Here is a 25483-nt window from a genome sequence, read left to right as displayed (position 1 = left end):
AGACTGAGTTTGTTTTTCCAAATCTCTTGCATGTATTACCGTACTGTATTTTAACAATGTAAAATCAAGATAAACCTTGATCTACCTCTTTTCCTTTCCTTTATTTTTCTATTTATATTTCTTTTCATTTTTATCTTGTCCAAAGCAGTAAGAAAAACTATTTTTTAATTCTATTTGTAGCTTCAGCAAGACACTGAAAGATCAGGGATCACAGTTGGTCTAAGTCGGGGGTAGGCAACCTTGGCTCTTTTATGACTCGTGGACTTCAACTCCCAGAAATTCCTGAGCCAGCCATGCTGGGAGTTGAAGTCCACGAGTCATAAAAGAGCCAAGATTGCCTACCCCTGGAGTAGTATGACTCCATATGCACACAGGGAGATCAGGGTGTTTGCCCTGGAAGTGGAGATCCTCCACGCTAAGTGATAAGCTTTTTCAGAAGGTCTCCCGATCTTCATAAATAGCTGATCATAGAATATGCAATTAGGGGAGCTCTGCAAAATCCAAGGGTTATATACATCGCTAGATAAAATACTTCATTGTGACTTTTCTGTCCACCTTGAAAAAAAGAATATCCCCAGTATAGACAGTCAGTTCGTGGGACTTCAAACTTACGCTAACTTGTACCTCTAGCTTCTTTCTCCTAAGGGAAAATTCTAATTTCTTTCTCCCCAGCAAATGTTGAGAAACTCCCCCAAACATGCCAGCCCTACTCTGGCAGTGAAATCTAACAGTTTATAGGCCCAAGCATCCAACCGTCTCCTATGAAATATACCCTAGAACAGGGCTTCTCAACCTTGGCAACTTTAAGACTTGTGGACTTCAACTTCCAGAATTCCTGGCTGAGGAATTCTGGGAGTTGAAGTCCACAAGTCTTAAAGTTGCCACGGTTGAGAACCCCTGCCCTAGAAAATATGTAAGAATTCCTTCAGATGTAGCTGTTTGAAAACAGCAGGGCTCATCAGAAGACATCTTAGCACCAATCAAAGATAGAGGTGAATAGGAAAGACAAAGAATAGTTTATTTAATTTCCCACACTCTTTAACATTCATGAAACTGTCTGCCATCGCCTTAAAGAGAACAACATAAATCTGTACTTCACCTTTTTTCAAATTACAGATTTGTTTTCTGAACTCTTTACCGACGAGTACATTTTCATGCTTTAAATAATGTAATACAATAAAATGGGGATGCCAGTGGTTCAATTAATAACAAAGTAAGCAAGAGGCCCACATATTTTAGGTTCACCAACAATGCTCTTATTTTTAGTCAAACCAAGCATTGTCTTGGTTTGTCCCTGTAACTTGAATCAGTGTGTTTCGAAAGGCATGTTCTTAGTTCGTTTAAGCTGCAAATATGCACGTTCACATAACCACATGAACATATAGCTGGATGTTTTATAGAGATAACCATTACTCCTCATATTCATGAAAAAACATAATTATATATAAAAAACAGTAAACAAGTATTCCATAACAAGGTGATATGTACTTAAAAGGACAAACGCGTTTCTCACTTTAATAACAGAATTAAGAACGTGGCCTTTTCTTGTGAATTGCATTATTTCCTTGACAAGAGTCCTCTTTCACCAGGTTAGTTAGTAGTCACAGCAGGAACTTGTTAGCTGAATAATAATTTCATAGACTAGATGCACAAAAAATGTTAGTTTTGTTTTTCAAGTAACGTGATGTGCATGTTACTGAGTTTTGGTTGGATGGTGGCAAAAAACGAAACGTCTTGATCCCTGTCTGCTTGGAGAACCAAAACAGCCTCTTCGACCGCATCCAGATGAGGATTCCCGACACTTCTAAAGTATGCTAAAAAATTAGTACGAGAATATTATTCAGTATCAAAGCATTTATCTATCTACTTTTAAACATTCAGTGGGGGTTTCAAAGTGTTAGGACCATGTAAAAACCAACAATAAAATGCAAAGTGACCAACAATAAAACCAAAAACCAACAATAAAATGCAAAGGAATGGGAAATGAAAATACCACTCAAAGTCTTTACAGCGCAAGGAAAAGCACAGAAGAGTTCAGAGCCTAACAAATAAGTTTGTTATTGTACTATGTTGTAAAAAGGAGTCCCTGAGGATTTTATTCCACTAGTTCAGGGGTAGGCTCAGGAATTCTGGGAGTTGAAGTCCACGAGTCATCAAAGAGCCAAGGTTGCCTACCCCTGCACTAGTTTTGCTAATTATAGGGGCTGATGCTCATCCGACATTTCCATGGTCACAGAGCACTGTTACCTTCCCACCAAAGTGATACCATTTTATCTACTTGCCTTTTCATGCTATGGAACTGCTAGGTTGGCAGGAGCTATGCTGCAAGAAAGGGCCAAACTGAGTCATTTAGGGATACAATTCCATAACAATTTTATTCTGCCACATTTTAGGCATTCAGCTTTAAATATACCAGAGGAGTCAGGATAGCAATAAACACATCTGCACTTACACAGATGCAACAAATCAATGACAGAATACACACTTGCAATCAGAAGATCCCAGAATCAGTGATGACTTCTGATGATAACTTCTTGTCTTTTTGTTTTTCAAATTTGACTGTTTGCTGAGATTGTGGGAGGCAGCGTTATTATAGTGGAAATTATCTTTGTATGGGATGTTTTGCTTATTGTAAAGAGCTTCAGAGTCTTTAAAAATTTTATTTTATTTATTTAATTTCTACACTGCCTGTGTCATCCTATGCATAATGCATGAACAAAAAATAAAAACTTGAGGCAAAGCTGGAAAAATTCTTCTCTGAAATTCCAAAAAGTCATTGTTAATCAGGATTAACAATACTGGGTAGATGAACCAAATTCAGATTAAGGGAGCTCAGCTTGGCAAGTAAGTCTAACCAGCTCATGTAACCATCAATTTCTGGTAGGAGAGCACAAGGCAGCAATGTTATGCCATCTGCAACTCATATAATCCTTTTGTTCTTAAGTTTTGCATTATCTCTATAATTTTAAAGATAATCTCCTGGTGCATATTAGCACATAACATAATGATAAAAGTCAACTACATTTGAAATCTGTTTGCCTATGAAAGGACTAAACATACCTTTCTCCAATAATGTCTGCCTCAATGCTTTGGCAAGCAAAACCCGCACATTTGGCACAGGATCAGAAGCCAAGCTTAGAAGGCTGGGCAACAGGTGTTCAACAAACTGGTCCACAGGCAGGCATTCTTCTTCAACTACTGCCTTTAATCAGAAAATAGGGGAAAGCACTATTTAGAGGGGATTAAGATATGGATTATTGCAATTTTATATGAATTTTGCTAAAGTCTATAGTTGCAAATAAATGCATTTCTACAATTAACTAAAAGATAATCATTCTTAAGAGATAGTGCCTTTAATGAGAATAAAATATATTGTATTTTAATCTCTGACCAATCTAATGTTCATAGATACAACAATTGTGATATGATATATACTTACATGTATGCATCTGTGTCTATTCAGATTTAGCATGTCGGACAGATTATAGAATGGGTAAATACATGGATTTTACATGGGATTTGAACAATGGCTATTTGTTAAGACATGTTAACAGGTCTTTTTTAGATGTGCTCAAGATTAGTAATAGTAGTAAAGTTGGAAGGGACCTTGGAGGTCATCTAGTCCAACCCCCTGCTCGGGCAGGAAACCCTACACCATTTCGGACAAATGGCTGTCCAGTCTCTTCTTAAAAACTTCCAGTGTTGGAGCATTTACTGCTTCTGGAGGCAAGCTGTTCCACTGATTAATTGTTCTCACTGTCAGGAAGTTTCTCCTTAGTTCTAGGTTGCTTCTCTCCTTGATTAGTTTCCACCCGTTGCTTCTTGTCCTGCCTTCAGGTGCTTTGGAAAATAGCTTAATTCCCTCTTCTTTATGGCAGCCCCTGAGATATTGGAATACTGCTATCATGTCCCCCCTTGTCCTTCTCTTCGTTAAACTAGACATACCCAATTCTAGCAACCGTTCCTTATATGTTTTAGCCTCCAGTCCCCTAATCATCTTTGTTGCTCTTCTCTGTACTCTTTCTAGAGTCTCAACATCTTTTTTACATCGTGGTGACCAAAACTGGATGCAGTATTCCAAGTGTGGCCTTACCAAGGCATTGAAGAGTGGTATTAATACTTCACGTGATCTTGATTCTATCCCTCTGTTAATGCAGCCTAGCACTGTGTTGGCCTTTTTGGCAGCTGCAGCACACTGCTGGCTCATATTTAAGTGATTGTCTACTAGGACTCCGAGGTCCCTCTCACAGTTACTACTATTGAGCATGGTGCCACCTATGCTGTACTTGTGCATTTGGTTTTTCTTGCCTAAATGTAGAACCTTGCTTTTTTCACCATTGAATTTCATTTTGTTAGTTAGTGCCCAGTGTTCAAGTCTGTCCAGATCCTTCTGTATCTGAAGCCTGTCTTCTGGAGTGTTGGCTATTCCTGCCAGCTTGGTGTCGTCTGCAAATTTGATGAGTTCCCCATCTATCCCTTCATCCAAATCGTTGATGAAGATGTTGAAGAGTACTGGGCCCAGAACAGAGCCCTGGGGCACCCCACTACACACTTCCCTCCATATAGATGCAGTTCCATTGAGGACCACTCGCTGAGTACGGCCGGTCAGCCAGCTACGGATCCATCTGGTGGTGGTTCTGTCTACCCCACATTTTTCTATCTTGTCAAGTAGTAGGTTGTGATCTACTTTATCAAATGCCTTACTGAAGTCCAAGTAAATTATGTCCACAGCATTCCTCTGATCCACTAATTTTGTCACTTGGTCAAAGAATGCAATAAGATTTGTCTGGCATGATCTATTTTTGACAAACCCATGTTGGCTTTTAGTAATGACTTTGTTTGCCTCTAGGTGTTCGTTGATTCGTTGTTTGATTATCTTTTCCAGGATCTTCCCAGGTATTGAGGTCAGGCTGATAGGTCTGTAATTTCCTGGATCCATTTTTTTTCCTTTTTTGAGGATGGGAACTACATCAGCTCTTTTCCAGTCCTCTGGTAGTTCCCCTGTGTTCCAGGATCTTTGAAAAATATAGTTCAGTGGCTCCGATATCACATCTGCCAGTTCCTTGAGAACTCTGGGGTGTAATCCGTCTGGTCCTGGCGATTTGAACTCATCTAGGCTGGACAGGTGCTCACTAACGATTTTCTTGCCTATCTTAACTTGTGTTTCTGTTTTGTTTTTTGTGGCACTATTTTTGATAGGTTGGTCTGTTTTTTCCCTTTGTGTAAAGACAGATGCAAAAAATGAGTTAAATAGTTCTGCTTTCTCCCTGTTGCTTGTCACCTTCTTGCCACTTCCACCCACTAATGGACCAATCATTTCCTTCACTTTTTTCTTGTTTTTTACATGTTGAAAGAAGCTTTTTTTGTTATTTTTGACTTTGGTCGCAAGCCTCAGTTCATTTTGAGCCTTGGCTTTCTTCACTTCATCTTTGCAGGCTCGGGCTATTTGCTGATATTCTGACTTAGTTATGTTCCCCTCTTTCCACTTTCTATACTTGTCCTTTTTATCTTTCAATTTGTCAGAGAGTTCTTTATGCAGCCATGCTGGTTTCTTTTGAGAGCTGTTATTTTTCCTCTTTGTTGGTATTGTGCTAGACTGTGCTTTTATTATCTCATTTTTCAAAATTTCCCAAGCTTCTTGAGTTGTTTTCCCCTTGAGGATTCTCATCCATGGAATCCTTCCCAAGCCCTCTCTAAGTTTATTGAAATTAGCTCTCTTGAAGTCCAAGACTCTAGTTTGACTGTGTTCTATTGGTTGTGCTTCTATAATGTTGAATTCTAATATTGCATGATCACTTCCTCCCAGGGTTCCTATGGCTCCAACACCGTCTATCATTTCATCTCTGTTAGTGAGAATTAGATCCAAAATGGCTAATCCCCTAGTTCCATTCTCTACTTTTTGGGAGACAAAGTTGTCTGCTAGGTTTGCCAGGAACCTGTTTGATCTTCCACTTGGTGCGGAGTTTGTCTCCCAGTTGATGTCAGGGTAGTTAAAGTCCCCCATTACTATTGTGATGTGCTTCCTACATACCTTAGTTAGCTGACTAGCAAAAAGTTCATCTATTTCCTCTGTTTGGTTGGGTGGTCTGTAGTATACACCTATGGCAATGTCATTCCCCCCCCCTTTTATATTGACCCAAATGCATTCAAGACAGTTTTTATCATTGTTGTACTCTATTTCTGTGAAGATGTAGTTATTTCTTATATAGAGAGCAACTCCACCTCCTCTTTTATTTGGTCTGTTTCTTTTAAATAATTTAAATCCCTCTAGCTGTGTGTTCCATGTGTGAGTTTCATCCCACCATGTTTCCGTAATGGCAACAATATCGTATCTGCCCTCATTAACCTGAATTTCTAGTTCACCCTGTTTGCTGTTCATACTTTGTGCATTGGTGTATAAACATTTGAGTCCTTTGTGGGTGGCCCTGTGTTTCCTTTCTACATAACCTGTGTGGTGCCTGAGTTCCCCTATTGTCTTACCACCTATTTGGTTAGTGCACTTTATATGGCACTCGCTATTAGAGGCTTCATTTTGATTGGTAGCAAGGTTGGTATTCTTGTCCACACACACATCTGTGCTACATGCACTGATAGCCCTATAGTTTTTAAATTGCCGGGGACAGGGTTGTTCCGTATCAATTAACTCCCTGTCCCCGCTGTTTAGTTTAAATTTCCCTCCAGAAAATCTGTGAATTTATAGCCGAGTAACTCAGTCCCTTTTTTTGATGGATGCAAACCATCTCTTTTGTACATCTTTTGATTGGACCAGCTACTGACATCGTGACTAATATATCCAAAGCCTTCCCCTTTACACCATTCCTTTAGCCACATATTGAATTGTGCTATGCGCTGGCCTTTTCCGTTTTGCTCCTTATACACTGGTAAAACCTCTGAGAAAGTAAGCCTACAGCCTATTCTGCTAAGTTCCTTCCCCAAGCTCTGGAAATCATTCTGCACAGAGAGTACATCTTTTTGGGACAGATCATTAGTGCCAAGGTGTACAATAGCCTCCACATCACAGTCCTTGCTGCCATTCTTGATTATTTTAGAAATACGCTTCTTGTCCCTACTGGCAGTAGCACCTGGAAGACACCTGACCTCTTTCAAAGCCTCTGTGTCCTTTCCTAAATTTACATCCCTTATAATTGAATCACCTACCAGAAGGTAGCTTCTCTTTTTGGGAGCCTTTCTATTCTTGCATGACTGATGTGCAATACCTGATTCACACTTCTCCCTATCAAAATCTAGTTCTTCATCTCGGACCACAATCCCCTGCTTATTTGAGTTATCTTCACAAATACCTTTACCAGTCTCCTTAATGTCCCTATTAAGGTCAGCAAGAGCACTATAGCTGTTGTGCAGGGACACAGCGAAAGCTTTGTGTTTATGCAAACCAGCAAGATACTCTACTCAGCAGTTACATCCAAAATAGCTAATTTCTTGCTGATCTTTGCAGAGAACCTTTGTTGATCTATGCACTCTAATATGTGCATGTTGCAAGTCAAATTGTCTTGCATCCTCAAACTTCTAAAAATAGCCTAAAAAGCAGAACACAGTCCATTCCATGGACAGATGGTACAACAGTGGTTGTACTGAATGTTCAATAACAATATTGCACAGGCAAAATGGAAGAAATTGATTATAAGTATAATGCTTAATAGTACAATTACGTAAAAAAATAATTAGATATATAAAAATGAACCAAAGACTTCCTTAACTTTGTTCAGCATTATTCAAGGTATAAAAAGATAGCATACATCACACGAGAGACCGTTAGCTTTTATCCGCTTGATACTCAGAAGGAATTTTTATCTTTTCTGCAAACAGTTTTGATATTCACACAACCTTATATCAAATCCAGTTCACATGATATTAATGCAAAAGAGCTTAGGTTGAGAAATTGTAAGCATAGGCTCTTTGGTTTTATTTAAATAGTTATGTGGCATTTTGTTTAACGAAATAAAGACCTAACTCCAGTGCATCATAATTTATACAACAGCAGCTGTGGGAAGCTGTTCTGATTCCTGCAGCATCCACAAAGCCCACAGAAGCTATGAAATGAAGAATTAATTAGGCTACTAGCTGACAATTACCCTTATAAAGCCAGAAAATAAATTACTTGGTACCACATGAATTTCCTTCAATCCTTAGCAAAATTTCATCTAGAACAGTGGTTCTCAACCTGTGGGTCGGGACCCCATTTGGGTTTGAACGGCCATTTCACGGGGGTCGCCAAACAACGCAGTCCGCCATTTTTTCCCCCTTTTCCTTAGCTGTGCTACTCCCTTTTATTCTATTGGCTTTTGAAAGCCAATAGAATTAGACTCTCTTGAATAGAGTCTAATTCTATTGGCTTTCAAAAGCCAATAGGAATTGTCCAGACTGTCTCTGCCCTGCTGAGCCCGCCAAAAGTCCCAGTCTGCAAACGGTGCTGCACTAGTTGAGTAGTCCTCGACTTACGACCGGTTGAGTAGTCCTCAACTTACGACCGGTTGGGGGTCACAGCATTAAAAAGGTTGAGAACCACTGATCTAGAAATTAAAAAAAATATTTTTAAAAAAAATAAACAGCAAAAAAGTGGTTGCCATTGGTAAGCAATGCAGACGTGTCATCATGTTTTAGAATCACATTGTTTGGCGACATAAATTCCCATCTAAGTGGAGGATTACCTATAGGTAAAAATAATCTTCCTCAAATACGCTACTGAGAAGAACATTATAGAAGAAAAATCACTTGCTTTATTATGTGTGTCCCTGTTTATATTCATATGCTGAAAATAATCTCAGAAGTATCTGAAAGTGATTTTTTTTTCTTCCTTTCAATGGTGTCCAGTTCTTAGAAACTGCTTGGACAACTCCCTGAATTTTTCTTGGCAAGTCTTTTCAGAAGTAATTTGCTACTGTTTCCTTCAAGGCTCTCTCATCTTGGTTATATATCTGAGCCTAGATAACCAGAAAAAGTTTTCTAGAGATACCTTTCATATTTTAAAGTTATAAGTCCTCAAATTTCAAGTCAATTTTCTCATGCAGGGGACTTAGGGTACAATTAGCTTTAATATCAAAATTGCATCAGACAGCTCTGTTCTTTGCTCACATCGCAGATGCCAAAAGAAACAGACTCACCTGGCAGATGAAAGCAAATGCTTGTCGACCAACCCACTTGGAACAATGGCGGAATCTCATAATCAACTCATTAATGAAATTTAATCCCAGAGAGGTTGCATTGTATGCATAGAACTTCTGCAGTATTGCTACAATCTGCAAAAATATCAAACAATCAAACAGAAGCAGTGACAGCAATGCTATAAAATACCATTCCCACGGCAAATATCGCTTCTTACACATTTGTTTCCTGTGAATCTCTATTAAATAAATATGATTATTATGAAATTTGAGAAAAAAATGCTGAAATAGATTTCTAGCATTTAAAAGTAGACTTGCTAAACCAAATAACTATATCATGTAGAACAAAAGGAGATAAAGGCTGGTGCTTTACCAATTTGAAGGAGATCCACCTGACTTCAGAAACTTTATCTGAACAAAGTGTTAGTGCAATATGTCTTAAGTGGTCGTACACATCATTGGGATTATAAAGTTCAAGTATCAAAATGAGCTGCCTAAAAAAAGAAAAAAGAAAAAATTAATTATGTATGTTCTAGTTTTTAGCTGAAAATACAGATAAGTCTGGAAAACAACACTTTTAAGGAATATCATTAGGAACTCAGCACTTTGCAGTGGCTTCTTCCAAACTTTCTGCTTAAATAATCATTTACAGATCTGTAAACTGCCCAGATTGCCTTATCAGCGAGATGGGCAGCATACATATATATTGAATGAATGAACAAACGAAGGAACAATTTTAAGATCCTTTAGGTTTTTTAATTATATTCTCCTTACTGCTGGTTATATATTTTTAATTTTGTATTTTTCACTGGTGAAATATCTGTAACTCAAAAACTAAGCTTGAACAACTCTTAATAATCGAAGATGTCAACACTGAGCTACATATATTCATCGCTATTACAAGAAATATAAGGCCATATGGGCACCTACTAATAAATACACTTGCCAAGTAATTTGACTACAGTAATTTGAGAAACTAATGTGACAGGGCAATGCTGACATACAAGAAAATGGTTACAAAGTTCTGCCACTAGATGTCAGCGATGTTACACTATGTTACACCATCAGAATATTAATATTCATTTTCAGTCAACACAAAATTAACCAAATTATGCAACAGTAGCACCAAATGTACTGGAACATAAGGAAGATAATGGATTTTTTATTGTTTCTTTGAATTTTGCTTACATTACAACAAATAAGAGTTTGCAAAAAAAAATTGAGGAAATAAAATTTGCTGCTGTTGTTGTATTACTCTGCCACATCTTGTGACTTTTGGCAGTTAACAATAATTTAGTGTTGACTTATCAGTGGAGGCTTTTCCAGGAGCCTTGGGCCATCATGAGAATAGAGCACATCCAAGCACCCCACATCGGACAGGAAATGTGACATTACCAGCAATGTCTTCTGAAAAATGCACTTTGAGGGGGTTAAATCACGTTGATGGGATGGTCCTGTAGGTTAAACCAGCATTCTTAATTGCCTCTGGAGCAAGTGAGCCAAAGCTGGGCAAACAGCCTCCTGGGCATAGCCTGTACCTACCTCCAGCAATAGCTAATGAGTCCAAGAAGACCCCCAGTCACACATTTATCCCACAGAGGCAGCGCTACTTCCTTGAGACCCCACTGGAGCTAACTGAGGGCCACAATAAACAAATACCGTATATGCTGGCGTATTAGGCGACCCGGCGTATAAGACGACCCCCGTCTTTATCGCCGAGCCGCATTCCTAGAATGTCGTCTTATACGCCGGAAACTACCAGTATTTCCGGCATATAAGACGACTCGGCGTATAAGACAACCCCCGTCTTTGGCGCCGAGTTTAGCGCTTCCGGAAGTCGTCTTATACGCCGGCATATACGGTAGCAACTTCATCTTGCTTGAGTTCAGCTGAAGCCTGTTTCCTCCCATCCAGACCCTAAGAATCTCTAGGCACTGGAACAAGATCTCCACACCATCTTCAGCTGAGCCTGGGGTAGTGATATATAATTGAGTATCATAGCATATTGATGATTCTATTCCCCAAACTGTTGGATGACCTCACCCAGCAGCTTCACATAGACATTAAATATTTTGGGGGGAGAAAAATTAAACCTTGCAGCAGCAGCAAGGCCAGTTTTTCTTCTCTTTTCTCCCCCACCCACCATGCCAACTGATTGGAATAATCCACTCAGGAAGGAGCAAAACTGCTGAAATTAATACCTCCAATCCCCATTCATCATGGGTTGTCCAAGATTCCTTGGCTGATGATTAGAAAGTATTATTTAGCTTTTGAATAACTTATTGTATAAAGTTGTTATGGTTAGATTTGTTGATTTTATTGTAATGGAGTTAAAGGGGTTTTAAAATTTTTAGGATTTATGTATAATTGATTGATCTTTATTTAATTTTTTATGTTCTTTTTTTGTTGTTTTTAGCTCTGTACTCAGCTCTGGGAAGGGGGGAGGGCTAATGGGAGGGGGGAGGGAGAGAGGTGGGGAGGGATTTTATTGTAAAATGTTTATAAAAAAATTTTAATTAAAAAAAAAAAGATTCCTTGGCCGATGATATCAAAGGCTGATGAGAGATTTAGTAGGAGCAGGAGAGATGTTCTATCTCCATCCAGGCCCTGACAAAGCGTGACCAATGTCATTTCAGTCCCAAGCTCGGGCCTGAGCACTAAAAAAGAACCAAGTGATTTGCTTTCCCCCAGGACACTGTTTTAATTATGCCTTCTATGTTTCAAAGTAATGACCACCTATGAAACAATAAATTTATAGATCAAATGAATCTTAACTTACTCTGCAAGTTCATAACGGAATCTCCAATTTCTGCTGTTATCAGTTACCACAAATTCTTGAAGCTGATAAAGGTATTCACGTCTTTTTTCAGCGTGAAGCAACTAAAAACAATAAAAAAACCCAATTATGTCGGACAATTGATTTTTCTTTTGTCTGAAGACACACACGATGTTTGATGCTAATCTAACATTTGTGAAACATCCAAGGCTTATGTAGGCTTCAATAGGATGGCTACTGAAAAACCTGTCTGTATGGGACAGGGCTCATTAAACACACATAAAATCCAGCTATATAAATATGGGAGAAAGTGCTCCTTCAAGTAATCTGGTCTTAACTATTTAGAGCAGTGGTTCTCAACCTGTGGGTCGGGACCCCATTTGGGGTTGAACGACCATTTCACGGGGGTCGCCAAACAATGCAGTCCGTCATTTTTTTCCCCTTTTCCTTAGCTGTGCTACTCCCTTTTATTCTATTGGCTTTTGAAAGACAATAGAATAGACTCTCTTGAATAGAGTCTAATTCTATTGGCTTTCAAAAGCCAATAGGAATTGTCCAGGCTGTCTCTGCCCTGCTGAGCCCGCCAAAAGTCCCATTCTGCAAACGGTGCTGCACCAGTTGAGTAGTCCTCGACTTACGACCGGTTGAGTAGTCCTCGACTTACGACCGGTTGGGGGTCGTGGCATTAAAAAGGTTGAGAACCACTGATTTAGAGCTTTAAAAATCAAAACCAACTTTTTAAAATGGGTCTGGAAATGAATCAGCAAACTGATACTATAGGTAGCCTTCGGGTTACAACCATTCATTCAGCAACCAAAGTTATGACAAGTCCCTGCGGTCACATAATCATGATACTTGCACACCCTGTTGGCTTTGCACAAGCAATCAATAGGAAAGCCAACGGGAATTTGGAAGTTCAAGGATCCTTGTTTAAGGATCCACTCTATTCTTATTTAACAACCTTCAAGGTCCCTTCCAACTCTGTTATTCTGTTAAAGTAGGGCTGTAGGGCTACTGGAATTGCCACCACTAAGTAATGCAGTCACATCACATCATAATTTATGACTGTGTTACTTAGCAATGGCTTTTCTGATCCCAACTGCTGTTGTAAGCCAAAGACCACCAGTGAACATCCCTATTGTGAACTGAGGTTTCCAGACCATTTTCAAAGCAGACCCAGGCTCAGCAACTGCAATAATCCAAATGCGGTTCTAATCGTTCAGGAAATTGCCAGAGCATGAATGATTACTATGTGGCTGTCTCTAAATCTGGGTCCTTTCACATGAGAGAGGTAGGTAAAACAGAACAAATGTGAATAAGCCTACTTAGAATTATCCCTACCTTTAAAAAATCATAAAGATGTTTGAGGATTCCAATGCGTACTTCATCCAGATCTTTTAAGAAACCATTGAAAATAGGCACTAAATCGGCTGCTGTTAGCTGATCTCCCAGAATCACAGCCAACTCGTGAATGGAAAAGGCAAGTGTGCGACGGACTTTCCACTGAAAATAGTTCACAGAACAGTACAAAACAGCTGAGTAAGTACAATAAGATTAAAAGAATATTTAAACAAGGAAAACCTAATGTATGCAAATTTACAATGCAACCACATCTATCTTCTATATCAGTGGTTCTCAACCTGTGGGTCGGGACCCCATTTGGGGTTGAATGATCATTTCACGGGGGGTCACCAAACCATGCTGTCCACCATTATTTTCCCTTTTCCCTAGCTGTCCTACTCCCTCTTATTGGTGGCCACACCCACTTGGGGGTCACCACAACATGGGGAATTGTATTATGGGGTCACGGCATTAGAAAGGTTGAGAATCACTGTTCTATATAAATAAAAATGTAAATGTTCGTTTGTTCAAAATCTTAAATCTCCGAAAGTTCTTCATCGATTGCTTTGAAATTTTGACACAACGTTGCATTCGAATACGCGCGTGTTTTTATATTCCTATATCAGGGGTTCTCAACCTTGGCAACTTTAAGACTTGTAGTTGCCAAGGTTGAGAACCCCTGACCTATATTATATAGATGTCACACCTGTGACAGGTAAAAACATGTTTTTTTCTGAAAAACAGTGCCATCTGTTGGACATAAAAACAACACACGCTACGATTTCAGACAATCTCTATATCTGCACAGACAATGGAACAACCAAAAATATTGTATACCCACAAGCATTGTGAAATTAAACATATTACAAACGTGCGCTTTCTCTTTTCTTTCTTTTCCATTTAACCAGCCTGAGCCACAGCAACGCGTGGCCGGGAACAGCTAGTTATCAATAAATCTTTTCACTCAGTACTAGAACCAAAGATAATTCAATGACACTGAATAGTGGGCAATTTCAGACTAGCAAAAGGATAAACCTTTCCACATAAAAGTATCAAAATCCAGCATTACTTTGCCTGCCTGATGAGGAAGCAGACATCTTTGTTAGGTGTAACAGTTCAATATTAGTATTTCTGATGGGATAGATGCACCCAACATTTTTTTTCTTCGGGGGGGGGGGGAGGCGGCTCATGTAGACTTTCAAAAACGTAGCGTTAGTATGGACACTTTCATACAGTGGCTATTCATGATGGCATGATGAATCAGAAAACACTCATTTACTGGAAAGCAAATAGTTAAGACTACTTCTGCCATAATATGTATCCTACACCCCACCCCTGAATGTTATGCTATTTGGTTTTTTTTTTCTGGGCAGATGTGACTTTTTCTTATGATATTCTCTTCATAGAGGTTTTTGTCCAAAAATTAACTATTTAAAAGAGTATGTGTAGCTCAAGGTCGAACTTTGGAGTCCTTGGTGTTCATTTAGCTTGGTTGTTTTCTTGCAGACATTTCATTACCCGTCGGGATAATGTCATCAATGCCAGGTACTGATGAGGTTATCTAATTGGCCAATGAAACATCTACAAGGAAACTACCAAATTCAGAGAGCACCAAGGGCTCCACAATTAACTATTTCCATGAAAACTGGAAAAATATGGACTTGATTAATTTTTTACCATTATAAACTATCATTCCAAGCAGGCTAGGCAATATCTTATTTATCCCTCATTAGCCTGATTTAATGTAGCTCTAGCAGAGACCACTGATAAAAGTAAGCCATTTATGCACAATATAAATGTATATGATTCAGTGGCATTTAGAACATGCGCCCTACAGGATTCATCTACTCCAGCAGTCTATTCTCACAGAGCCAACCCAGTACAGATGGCATTCAGAAGCAGCCATACTGCCATCAGCACTAATCTAAACCCAACAAAAAACATAACAGACAAACAAGGTATCAATTTTCTGAAGTATCTACTTCCTTAAGACTTACTTAGGGAACTTACTTAGAAAGGAACTATCTTAAACAAACCAACACAGATTAATAATACTGCATGCTTCTCACACATTTCTATCCGTAGCTTAAACAATGCAAAGCAATACTGATTGCTTTGTATTTTACCTGTACATCTGATGCTAAAGTTTCATAGGTGTCCTTCAAACAATGCCAATTTTGCCTGCCAAGTGTCAAGGCCACACCAGGTAGACTGTATGCACAATGTTTTGCGATTTCAGTATCAACTGTCTGTGCTCGAGCAGGGTCTGTCATAGATAAATACTGCTCCAATAAAGGCTGAGGTATAATGTCCTGAAGATAAAAAAAAGAATACTAAATTATTGATAACAATAAATTAAACAAGAGTAAAGATATACCACTACTAAAAGACATCTGTTCTTTTAGTATAGCGTTCTATCTCTTCCTCCAGATGGCAACCACATAATGCCAGTGCAAAAATATACAATGGGCCAAACACAATCAATCCTGTAATAGGGAATAGTCAGTTTCTTCTACAGTAAGTCACATATGCTAAATCTCACACCAGTCTGCCAATAAACTAGATAAAAGGAACTGCAAATAAATTACAAACCAAAATAGACACATTTTGTGGTTATAGTATTATAAAATTATACCTGTTTGCAACACTGATGGCAGTGGATCAACCTTTGATATCTCAATGTTTGGTTTCTATTTTAACATTAGTTACACAATATAGTTATTACATTCTGAAATTGGTTACAAGAAATCTATGTAGTTCACAAATAATAAATAACTGTTCAAGCCAAACTATGTTTATTTTTTTATGATAAAATCCCAAGCTGAAGAAAATTCCAAATAGGATAAGTGAAATATTCAATCTGGCTAAATCTACATTAAGTGTAGTATTTTTTATAATAAAAGGAGACAAGATGCAGATTCAAAATAATGCATAGGGCCAAATTTGAAAATAAATGTTTTATCAAGCTTAAATTTCTATACATAGTAATCAAAACATGCATCAATCAGCACTGAATTACAAGAGTTGGTTTAAGAACAGTTTTTTTTAAAGTCTCAATTTTAACCAGGAATATCAGAAAAATTGGAAACCTGCAATTTTGATTTATCTTCTTCAAGACGTGGATCATTCTCTTGTGCCTCTAAAGCTTTGTTGACATCATTGTGTTGTTCTTCTGACCTCTGTAAAAGTGCATAATAATAAAATATACAACAGTGTTAAAGTGCAATACAACTGAAATGCAACAAAAAGCCTATTCCTAAGAACTGAATTATTGTGGTAAAAAAAAAAAAGTATCACTGTATTATATTGCTTCTACATTCCAGCTTATATTGAACATTGGGCCAAGTATTAAGAAAACCAATAATCAACATTTGCTTCATTTGGCTTGGCACGAAAAGCAGAACATTTCAAGCTTAATATTTATTCTTCTTCCCATGTCAGCATTAGGATACCATTTTTTAACATTTTTCTAATAATTCACTGAAGGTCTGAGTGGCCTATCTGCAAGTCCTCAAGCTTTATGTAGGACTTTGCCAATCTAAGTATTTATTGGGAGAACTTCCAAGGTTCAGTAATTAAAGGTAGGCTTCAACTTGCAATCGCAACTGGAAATGGAATCTCGGTCATAGAGTGAAACAGTAGCTAAGCAAGAAGGTGACAAGACTGCATCACTTAACGACCGCAACTCTTGAGTTGTGCTCGTTAAGCTATGTCTTGGGTTGTTAAGCAAAGTAAAATAGATGCCTACTGATTTCAGCTTCCCTCCATGCACCAAAGGGAGCTCCTTTGCAGGGCTGCAGGAACTGAGCTCAGATCTTAGGGATCTGATCGCTGTTTCGCAGGCCATCAGAGGCATTTCCCCTCCTCTCAGCAGGCAGCCCTTTTACTCTCAAAGAGCTACCTGTCAAGAGGGAATTTCAGCTACCCAGCAGGCAGCAACAGCTTACAACTTTTCCTACCGGCTTCCCCACTGACTTTCTAGGGAAGCCAGTACAGGAGATTGCAAATGACTATCACACGTTCACAGATGATTGCCAAGCACCTAGATCATAATCATGTGACCATGGGGATAGCGATGCAATGTCTGGTAATGTTTTACCAGTTGTAAATTGAGGACTACCTGTAGATAGCTTTTAGGTTATCTTATGTCTAACTGAGTGAAACTTTCAAGTTGCATTTGCTTTCTAATGTAATTTTCAATCCCCTAAGGCAGGGGTAGGCAACCTTGGTTCTTTTATGACTCGTGGACTTCAACTCCCAGAATTCCTGAGTCAGCCATGATGGCTCAGGAATTCTGGGAGTTGAAGTCCATCCACGAGTCATAAAAGAGCCAAGGTTGCCTACCTCTGCCCTAAGGGGTACCTGGCTAAAATTCAAAGAAACCAAAATTACTGAAAATGATTGATTGACCACCACCTGTCCTTTCCCACAACACATATTTACCGCATTTTGTATTATAGTTGGATCAGGTAGCTCAATCACATCAGCCAGACTTGGCAATGAAGATAAGATATTCTCATCTGTTCTGGAAGTACAGACCAAATTTGGGATGTCTTCTTGGTAGGTATCATTCATTTCCACATTCTGCTTGCTGTCACAGCCACCGACAGAATCAAGATGAGCAGCTCTGAGTGCAGCAGACAGTACTTGAACCTGAGCTGATTGAATGAAATAAATCCCATTAAGTTTTCAAATACTGTACCACATTTTCCAAAATATTAAAAACATAAAGACTCTCACTAAAGCAGCTGTGACTAATGAATGAAAATATTTTATACACTGGTTCTTAAACCAGCGAAGGTAGGTTTATTTATGGCTATAGGGAATGTTCAAATCCAGAAATATTTATAAAGACAGGATGATCTTGGAAGTCACATATAAACATTTCATGCAGGTTCTACACACACTGAAACTATCTTGAACTCTACCGAGTGAGTCACAGACTAAGAATGACATTCTGAGCACTCTTAGTAGACATAAAAAATATTAAATACAGTGAGACTGCTGCTGAATAAAAATAGTTAGGGTTGGCGCTTAAAAATAGTTTTTATTTGGAAATTGATCATTTGAACTTGTTTTGCTTAATGAAATGAATTATACTAAATGATTGAAGTCTGGAGCTATTATAGGTAACTGACTGAGGGAAAAATAAATGGCACTGATGCTCACTTCATGAAAACAATCCCCTATATGAGTCATAATAGGAGTCCTAATAAGATCAGGTAGAATGGCTATGGGATATGCTTATTAAGCTTGTATTGATTTTTTTTCAGGGCCTTAACCAGTTTTTTTCTTTGGTGGACTATGGATTTCTTTTTGCTTTTATCTTTGTTTATCTTTGTTTGAATGCATTTGACAGATGGACAACCATATAAATGTCTTAAATAGTTAAATAGTGTTTGAAGACTGGGAAATTGGTAAGAAATTGGTAAGACAGAGTGGCTGATTATGTCTGGGAAGAATGGGACTATCCGTAGATCTTGGCTTATGACTAGTCATTTAACAACACTTCCAAATTATAACACATTTGCAAATTGGTACTTATGACCAGATTTTGAAGTTACAACTGCCCCCATGTCAGTCACGACTGTATTTAAGCATTTGACAACTGGCTCACATTTATGATCTGATGCAACATCCCATAGTCTTGTGACCATTATTTGTGACACTTTTTGCCAGTTTTCAGCCAAAATACCCATTCATGTGATTGGATTGTTTAATAGTCATGGATTTAACAACTGCAGTGATTTGCTTTACAGCCACTGCAAAAATGGTTGTAAAATCTAGTTTGGTCAAGTGCTGCCTCAATTTGCACAGCTATTATATGATGCAAAGAATCAACTCCACTATTTAGCAAATTTAGCCAAATTATCCTTTAGCTGCCTAATATCTGAGCATAGTCACAAGTCTACTTTATAAGGGCTATAGAGACAATCAGGACTCTTTTCACCCAACAATTAGGACTGTTTTCAACTAATCTCTGCCCTCTGCCAGATTCTCACTATCTCTTTCTGGACCACTGTCTTAACTATGAGAGCATCTGCTAGTTCATCAATAGTTGAATCCATACAGTAGTTGGAATACAAGCCCAATTCTCCTGTAGAAGTGAATACAGTTTGGAGACTCATGCTAAATTGATGTTGCTTATTCTTTTTTTGATGTCCCCTGGGAAAATAAAATATTGGGAGAAACACATGCATAGAATTATAAACCCAAGAAAAAAAAATGTGGGCATTCAGAAGATGGTAAAAAGCAAGGAACCCACCACACCATATCTGGACAGCAAATACTAGGAATAAGAAGTCACAAGGAAATAATTTACCAAGCTCAGACAAGAACCACAGAACAGCAATTGGAGGTATCAAAATTAATAGTTCACTGCCGTGTAGCAAGCCATATTTGACTCAGCAAACTAAAATGCCAATGAAAGGCTGAGGTGACATAGAAAAGAATATGTGATGGACGCTAAAAAAGGATAAAAGGACATACACATCATTGTTAGAACATCCCCAGTTTGTGCATGCAAGTATCACCTATGAAATGCTCCTGTCCTTCCCAATCTCTGCATATCTCCCAATTAGAGTGTACCAGGGCATGAAAATATAAGAAATGTACATACAAGTATACAGGTGAAACTCGAAAAATTAGAATATCGTGCAAAAGTTCATTTATTTCAGTAATGCAACTTAAAAGGTGAAACTAATATATGAGATAGACTCATTACATGCAAAGCAAGATAGTTCGAGCAGTGATGTGTCATAATTGAGATGATTATGGCTTACAGCTCATGAAAACCCAAATCCACAATCTCAGAAAATTAGAATATTGTGAAAAGGTTCAATATTCTAGGCTCAAAGTGTCCCAATCTAATCAGCTAACCCTGCAAAGGGTTCCTGAGCCTTTAAATGGTCTCTCAGTCAGGTTCAGTAGGAATCACAATCATGGGAAAGACTGCTGACCTGACAGTTGTGCAGAAAACCATAATTGATACCCTCCATAAGGAGGCAAAGCCTCAAAAGGTAATTGCAAACGAAGTTGGATGTTCCCGAAGTGCTGTATCAAAGCACATTAATAGAAAGTTATGTGGAAGAGAAAAGTGTGGAAGAAAAAGATGCGCAAGCAGCAGGGATGACCGCAGCCTGGAGAGGATTGTCAGGAAAAGGCCATTCAAAAGAGTTGGGGACTTTCACAAAGAATGAACTGAGGCTGGAGTCAGTGCATCAAGAGCCACCACACACAGACGGATCCTGGACATGGGCTTCAAATGTCGTATTCCTCTTGTCAAGCTGCTCCTGAACAACAAACGTCAGAAGCGTCTTACCTGGGCTAAAGAAAAACAGAACTGGTCTGTTGCTCAGTGGTCCAAAGTCCTCTTTTCTGATGAGAGCAACTTTTGCATCTCATTTGGAAACCAAGGACCCAGAGTCTGGAGGAAGGAATGGAGAGGCACACACTGCCAAAAGCATCAAAACCTGGTTCAGTGACCTTGGGATTACTGTGCTTGATTGGCCAGCAAACTAGCCTGACCTGAACCCCATAGAGAATCTATGGGGCATTGCCAAGAGAAAGATGAGAGACATAAGACCGAACAATGCAGAACAGCTGAAGGCCGCTATTGAAGCATCCTGGTCTTCCGTAACACCTCAGCAGTGCCACAGGCTGATAGCTTCCATGTCACGCCACATTGAGGCAGTAACTGCTGCAAAAGGGGCCCAAACCAAGTACTGAGTACATATGCATGCTTCTATGTACAATCCTTGTTTTATTGATTGCATGTAATATTCTAATTTTCTGAGATTGTGGATTTGGGTTTTTCATGAGCTGTAAGCCATAATTATCACAATTATGACAAATCACGGCTTGAACTATCTTGCTTTGCATGTAATGAGTCTATCTCATATATTAGTTTCACCTTTTAAGTTGAATTACTGAAATAAATGAACTTTTGCATGATATTCTAATTTTTCGAGTTTCGCCTGTAAGTCCACTGGAGGGATCTGAGTTTCATGACACTATAACAAGCATAAAAAGAATTTGTGATGCTCGTTCTATATTTTAAATTACTTTAATTTATGGTTTCTCTCATGGTCAAAATTCCCTGAGAGTCTGCAAACAAGTCCTTTGGAGAACAAGCTATCTGCCTAAGTGAATAATGGCAGGAAGAAGTGCAAGCCAAGCAGAAAAAGTGTTACGGAGAAATATTAGTCTTGATGAGTTTAAATTGTGATTCACAAATGGGTTCGCCTTACTGTGCTCCATCCCGTTTCTTACACTTTTACTGTCTTCTCTGGGGAAAAAAGAACAAGATGCAGAATTTTCTCTCTCAGACCAGCTGAAGAAAAAAAAAAAGCTATTCTCAACTAGAAGACAGAGCAAAGTCTGAATAGGGAAAGACGTTCTCCACCAGATGCCAAAAATTTAGCCCTGCCTTCTGACACTTTCCTGACAGTTCCATCTTTGATGACTCAGAATGGAAATTTTCATGAGTGTCAGGGAAACTATACAGAGCTCTGAAAATACTTTTTCTTTATAAAGTGGCACTGGGGAAGACCATGGCAACCAGACCAGAAATTTCAAGAAGATAACAACACCAGGATGGCTGCTAATAAAACATACCTTGAACATCTGGGTCATCCATGTGCTCCTGCAAACTTTGCAGAACTTTTTTAATTTCACTGCTGGCAACACAGTTATTATAAAGTACCTCTGATATCGAGGTGCTCTCATGTATCTCTGTCTTTCCCTGAAGAAGCTCGATGTCCTGGCTTATATCAGGAAGAGGCGGTCGCCAGTATAAGAAAGTATTAAACACATCCTGTCCAGACTGGATTCTTGAGCTAATTTCCTGATATTCGTTGGTTTGACAGTTTTTAATATCATTAGTTAAAAAAGTCTCATCTCCCTGAGGTAATATAGTCTGATCTATTCCAAAATTGATGTGTATGGCTGAACGTTGATTCTGTGCATCCAAGTGTGAAATTTCAGAACAAACGATAGGGGTAAAAGAAGATTCCACTGCCAAAGATTCCAATTTATTTTCCATTGAGTCCTCTGATCTGAGAAGAGAAATACTGTTAAAAAACAGTGAAAGCATAAAGCCAACATAAACTGAGCTCATCTGAAAAGTAGTGTTTTAAATACAGTTTCAACTATGAAAGTCTTGGCTTTTCTCTCAAAATTAATCCTGCTTCTGAAAATTTACTCCAGGTCATATTTGCTGTGAGGTCAATAAACTGACACTGAATTCTAAATTGTCTGATCAAGGAGACCCCAAGATCAAATAAAAGCTTTATCGCACCACTGGGGCTCCTTCTCACATTCAGAAGAGAAGGAAAGCGATAAAACAAAAGTCCAATGACTTCTGAAATTCTGGATTAAACTTTGAAGTATTTCTTTTCAAATTTTGCATCAATGAGGTAATTTGTTTGAAACTGTCTTACTGTAAAAACTGTCTCTTAGAAAGACTTATGATCACTACTTTATCCCTAATCTGATATATGCAGTTTATTTCCACCATGTTTTCAACCCTGCTAGTCTATGTAAGTCATAAAGAGATGAAACAACTGGAGAAATAAAAAAACAATATTTTTTGTATCCAAACAAATATGAGACAGAATAAAGTAAATTTCCCATTTCTTTATGGGGCATTCAGACATTTACCTTTCTAATATTACACTTACTGTGTGCCGTTGTGCCCACAGTAAAAAGATGACAATAAAGGTTATCTATCTATCTATCCATCCATCCATCCATCCATCTATTCATCCTTCTGTTGTCTCATATTTTAAAATCTGGTTTTCAAAGTTATGATTAAATACCCCTTTCAATTCAATGGTAAACAACTTTTGAAAAACCGGCACATACTTGTTCATATTTAATACACTCGTTAAGACACGGTAACAGCCTATCCCCCATTACAAGCTCACTTCATTTTATAATGTTAAATATGGATTTTGAAATATATAGTTGCATTACTAGTTATATTAAATCACTGCACACTTTAAAGACTGTTATAATTATAAAGCTGGTGGAAATAATATTTTATTACATAAAATACTTTTTGAAATGAATATTGCATTTTGAGCTATCAAAATTAGAATCCTTCATCCTGAGAAATACAATAACCCCATTAATGATTTCTCAATTGGATCAAAAACAGAGTTTTAGTTTCAAGCTACCCAGTTACGATTAATGCCAAATCACTATACCTAGATGGCTTTAAATTTGCACTGTGATCTGGGCATGGAGTACAAGGCCGGATGCTGAGCGTCCCATCCTCTCGAATATAAAGACCAGCACTGGAAGGGTTTGCAAAAGTAGAAATAAAAGGACCAAGTGATTGGAAAGCAGCTTGACGAACCTAGAATATTGGAAATATAAAAGAATACAATGGCTTTGATAGTCTTTCCTATTAAAGTTAAATGTTCATGAATTACATGTTTACTATAATTCAAAAGTGAAACCATCAATTCAGATTGGCACCTTTAATGCCACTTATTTGGTCTTGTTACAAAATCCATAAACTCTAGGGAACAGATACTCAGTTTCTACGAAAGAAGAAATATTATAATTTCACTGTATTAGTGTGATAGAAGAAAAGAGAAGAACCAGACAACCAGCAGCAACATGGACTCAACTATGGCCGTGAAAGCATCAATGGAAAACTTGAAGGACCAGTTTTGGGGACAGACCCTCCGGGAGAAAATCCATTTTATGGTTGCTAAGAGCTGACATCAACTTGATGGTACATAATCCATCAATATTAGTGAGAACAGTGTAATTGCTTCAAACGTATATATTTTATTTTTAAGGCTACAGGCCATGACCAAAAATAACAGTTGCAAAAAATCTAGCTTTTATTAATAGGCAGCTTTGATTGGAATTAATTTTGTCTAACATCAATGGAAACATCAGTACTATCTGTAACTGCATGATACTTGAGCAGCACTGAGTTCTACTGTATTTTTGCAAATTTATTAATGACCAGGAGGAAAAATTAGTGATAATATAATCAAAAAGATCAGAATATGTCCCCAAATCTGCGATATTGCTTACAATGAATAATTGATTCAAGTTCAACTGTTTAAACTGCATACAAAACCGAACACAAAATATCTATTTGCACAAACAGTATTCCCTTCAAGTTTTAATATGTGGAAACTACTTTTGAATTTAATTTATTTTAGAGATATAGGAGATGCTGAGAGAAGCTAACAATGTTGCTATTAAATCAAACCATGATCATGCATGGCATTTTTCAAAATATTCATTTGCTTTTAACAAATCCAGACTCTATTTACCCATCTACAAGGATCACTGATGAGACCGATGAAGAGGGGAGACAGTTTGGTCCTCCGAACCTCAGGAGAAACAGTACAGGAGACAGCCATAAAACATTCAGCACAAGCTTTCCGCATACCCCAAATGTTATCAGAGCAGAGCTCAAAAAACTTTGGAATCTGCCAAAATAAAGACATAGAAGAACAATTGATTTGCTTGTATGCATTATCTAGTCTGCTTGGAAAATGTTTACTTACAAATTACTTATCAGATTAGTAGGCAAAACAAACATTCATCTAGTACAGTGATGGTGAACCTATGGCCCACGTGCCAGAGGCGGCACTCAAGAGCCCTCTCTGTGGGCACATCTGCCTCCAGCTCACGCAGGTCCATTAGGCCACTGCTGGCGCCTGGAGCGGCAGTCCCACCCAGCACAAAGGAGGCGAAGCAACTGGCTAGCAAGCTGGAATAGAGGTGGTAGAGGCAGCAGTCGCCCCTCCCTCGCCTTGCCCCACAACAATGGCACCCGCGCTCTACCCCCCGCCTCACCCCACAGGGCAAGCCTCCTGCCCATCGCCCCACCCACTAGAGACCCCCTGGATCTCCCCCAATCCTGCCCAGCTCCCACAGGCCTCTCCCCCATAAGCAACATCAAGGTGGCTGCACCCACCCTGGCCACGCCCCCCACACTCTCCCTGAGGGCACCACAATGCTGATGTGGCCCTGGCACTTTGCGATAAATAAGTGGGTTTTGGGTTGCGGTTTGGGTACTCGGACTCCAAAAGGTTTGCTATCACTGATCTATAGTTTGTAGCAAAGAGTAAATGCTTTATCGAATGATTTAATCACAAATGAATGAAAACATGCAAGATCAACTCAATCTTACTTAGCTAATGACACTACATTAATGCAATTCATACTTCTAAGTATATAATGGAAAGCTCAGTTTCTTGAGAATGTCATT

At 38.5% G+C, this 25483-nt stretch overlaps 1 protein-coding gene across 3 annotated transcripts in view; it reads right to left on the bottom strand.

The window, feature by feature from the left end:
- Nucleotides 1-265: 265 nt before the first annotated feature.
- The window catches only part of LOC120296626 (serine/threonine-protein phosphatase 4 regulatory subunit 1-like), a 41102-nt gene continuing 15884 nt past the window's right edge, over nt 266-25483 (bottom strand). For 2 of the 3 annotated variants that reach the window (XM_039318461.1, XM_039318463.1), the window contains 12 exons: nt 24540-24698; nt 23448-23599; nt 21856-22310; nt 17683-17897; nt 16329-16418; nt 15366-15551; nt 13240-13401; nt 11902-12002; nt 9496-9616; nt 9123-9257; nt 3061-3202; nt 266-1814 (listed from right to left, as the gene is read on the bottom strand). In XM_039318461.1, the coding sequence (XP_039174395.1) occupies nt 1660-1814; nt 3061-3202; nt 9123-9257; nt 9496-9616; nt 11902-12002; nt 13240-13401; nt 15366-15551; nt 16329-16418; nt 17683-17897; nt 21856-22310; nt 23448-23599; nt 24540-24698 (2073 nt within the window). In that variant the 3' untranslated portion in view covers nt 266-1659. The remainder of the gene's footprint in view (nt 1815-3060; nt 3203-9122; nt 9258-9495; nt 9617-11901; nt 12003-13239; nt 13402-15365; nt 15552-16328; nt 16419-17682; nt 17898-21855; nt 22311-23447; nt 23600-24539; nt 24699-25483) is intronic. The other variant, XM_039318462.1, reaches the window with a different exon arrangement.

Source organism: Crotalus tigris, unplaced genomic scaffold, assembly GCF_016545835.1.
Source record: "Crotalus tigris isolate CLP2741 ecotype Arizona unplaced genomic scaffold, ASM1654583v1 scf7180000021368.232200, whole genome shotgun sequence".
Taxonomy (NCBI): domain Eukaryota; kingdom Metazoa; phylum Chordata; class Lepidosauria; order Squamata; family Viperidae; genus Crotalus; species Crotalus tigris.
Note: the sequence above shows the minus strand (reverse complement) of the source record. Positions and strands in the feature narration are given on the sequence as shown.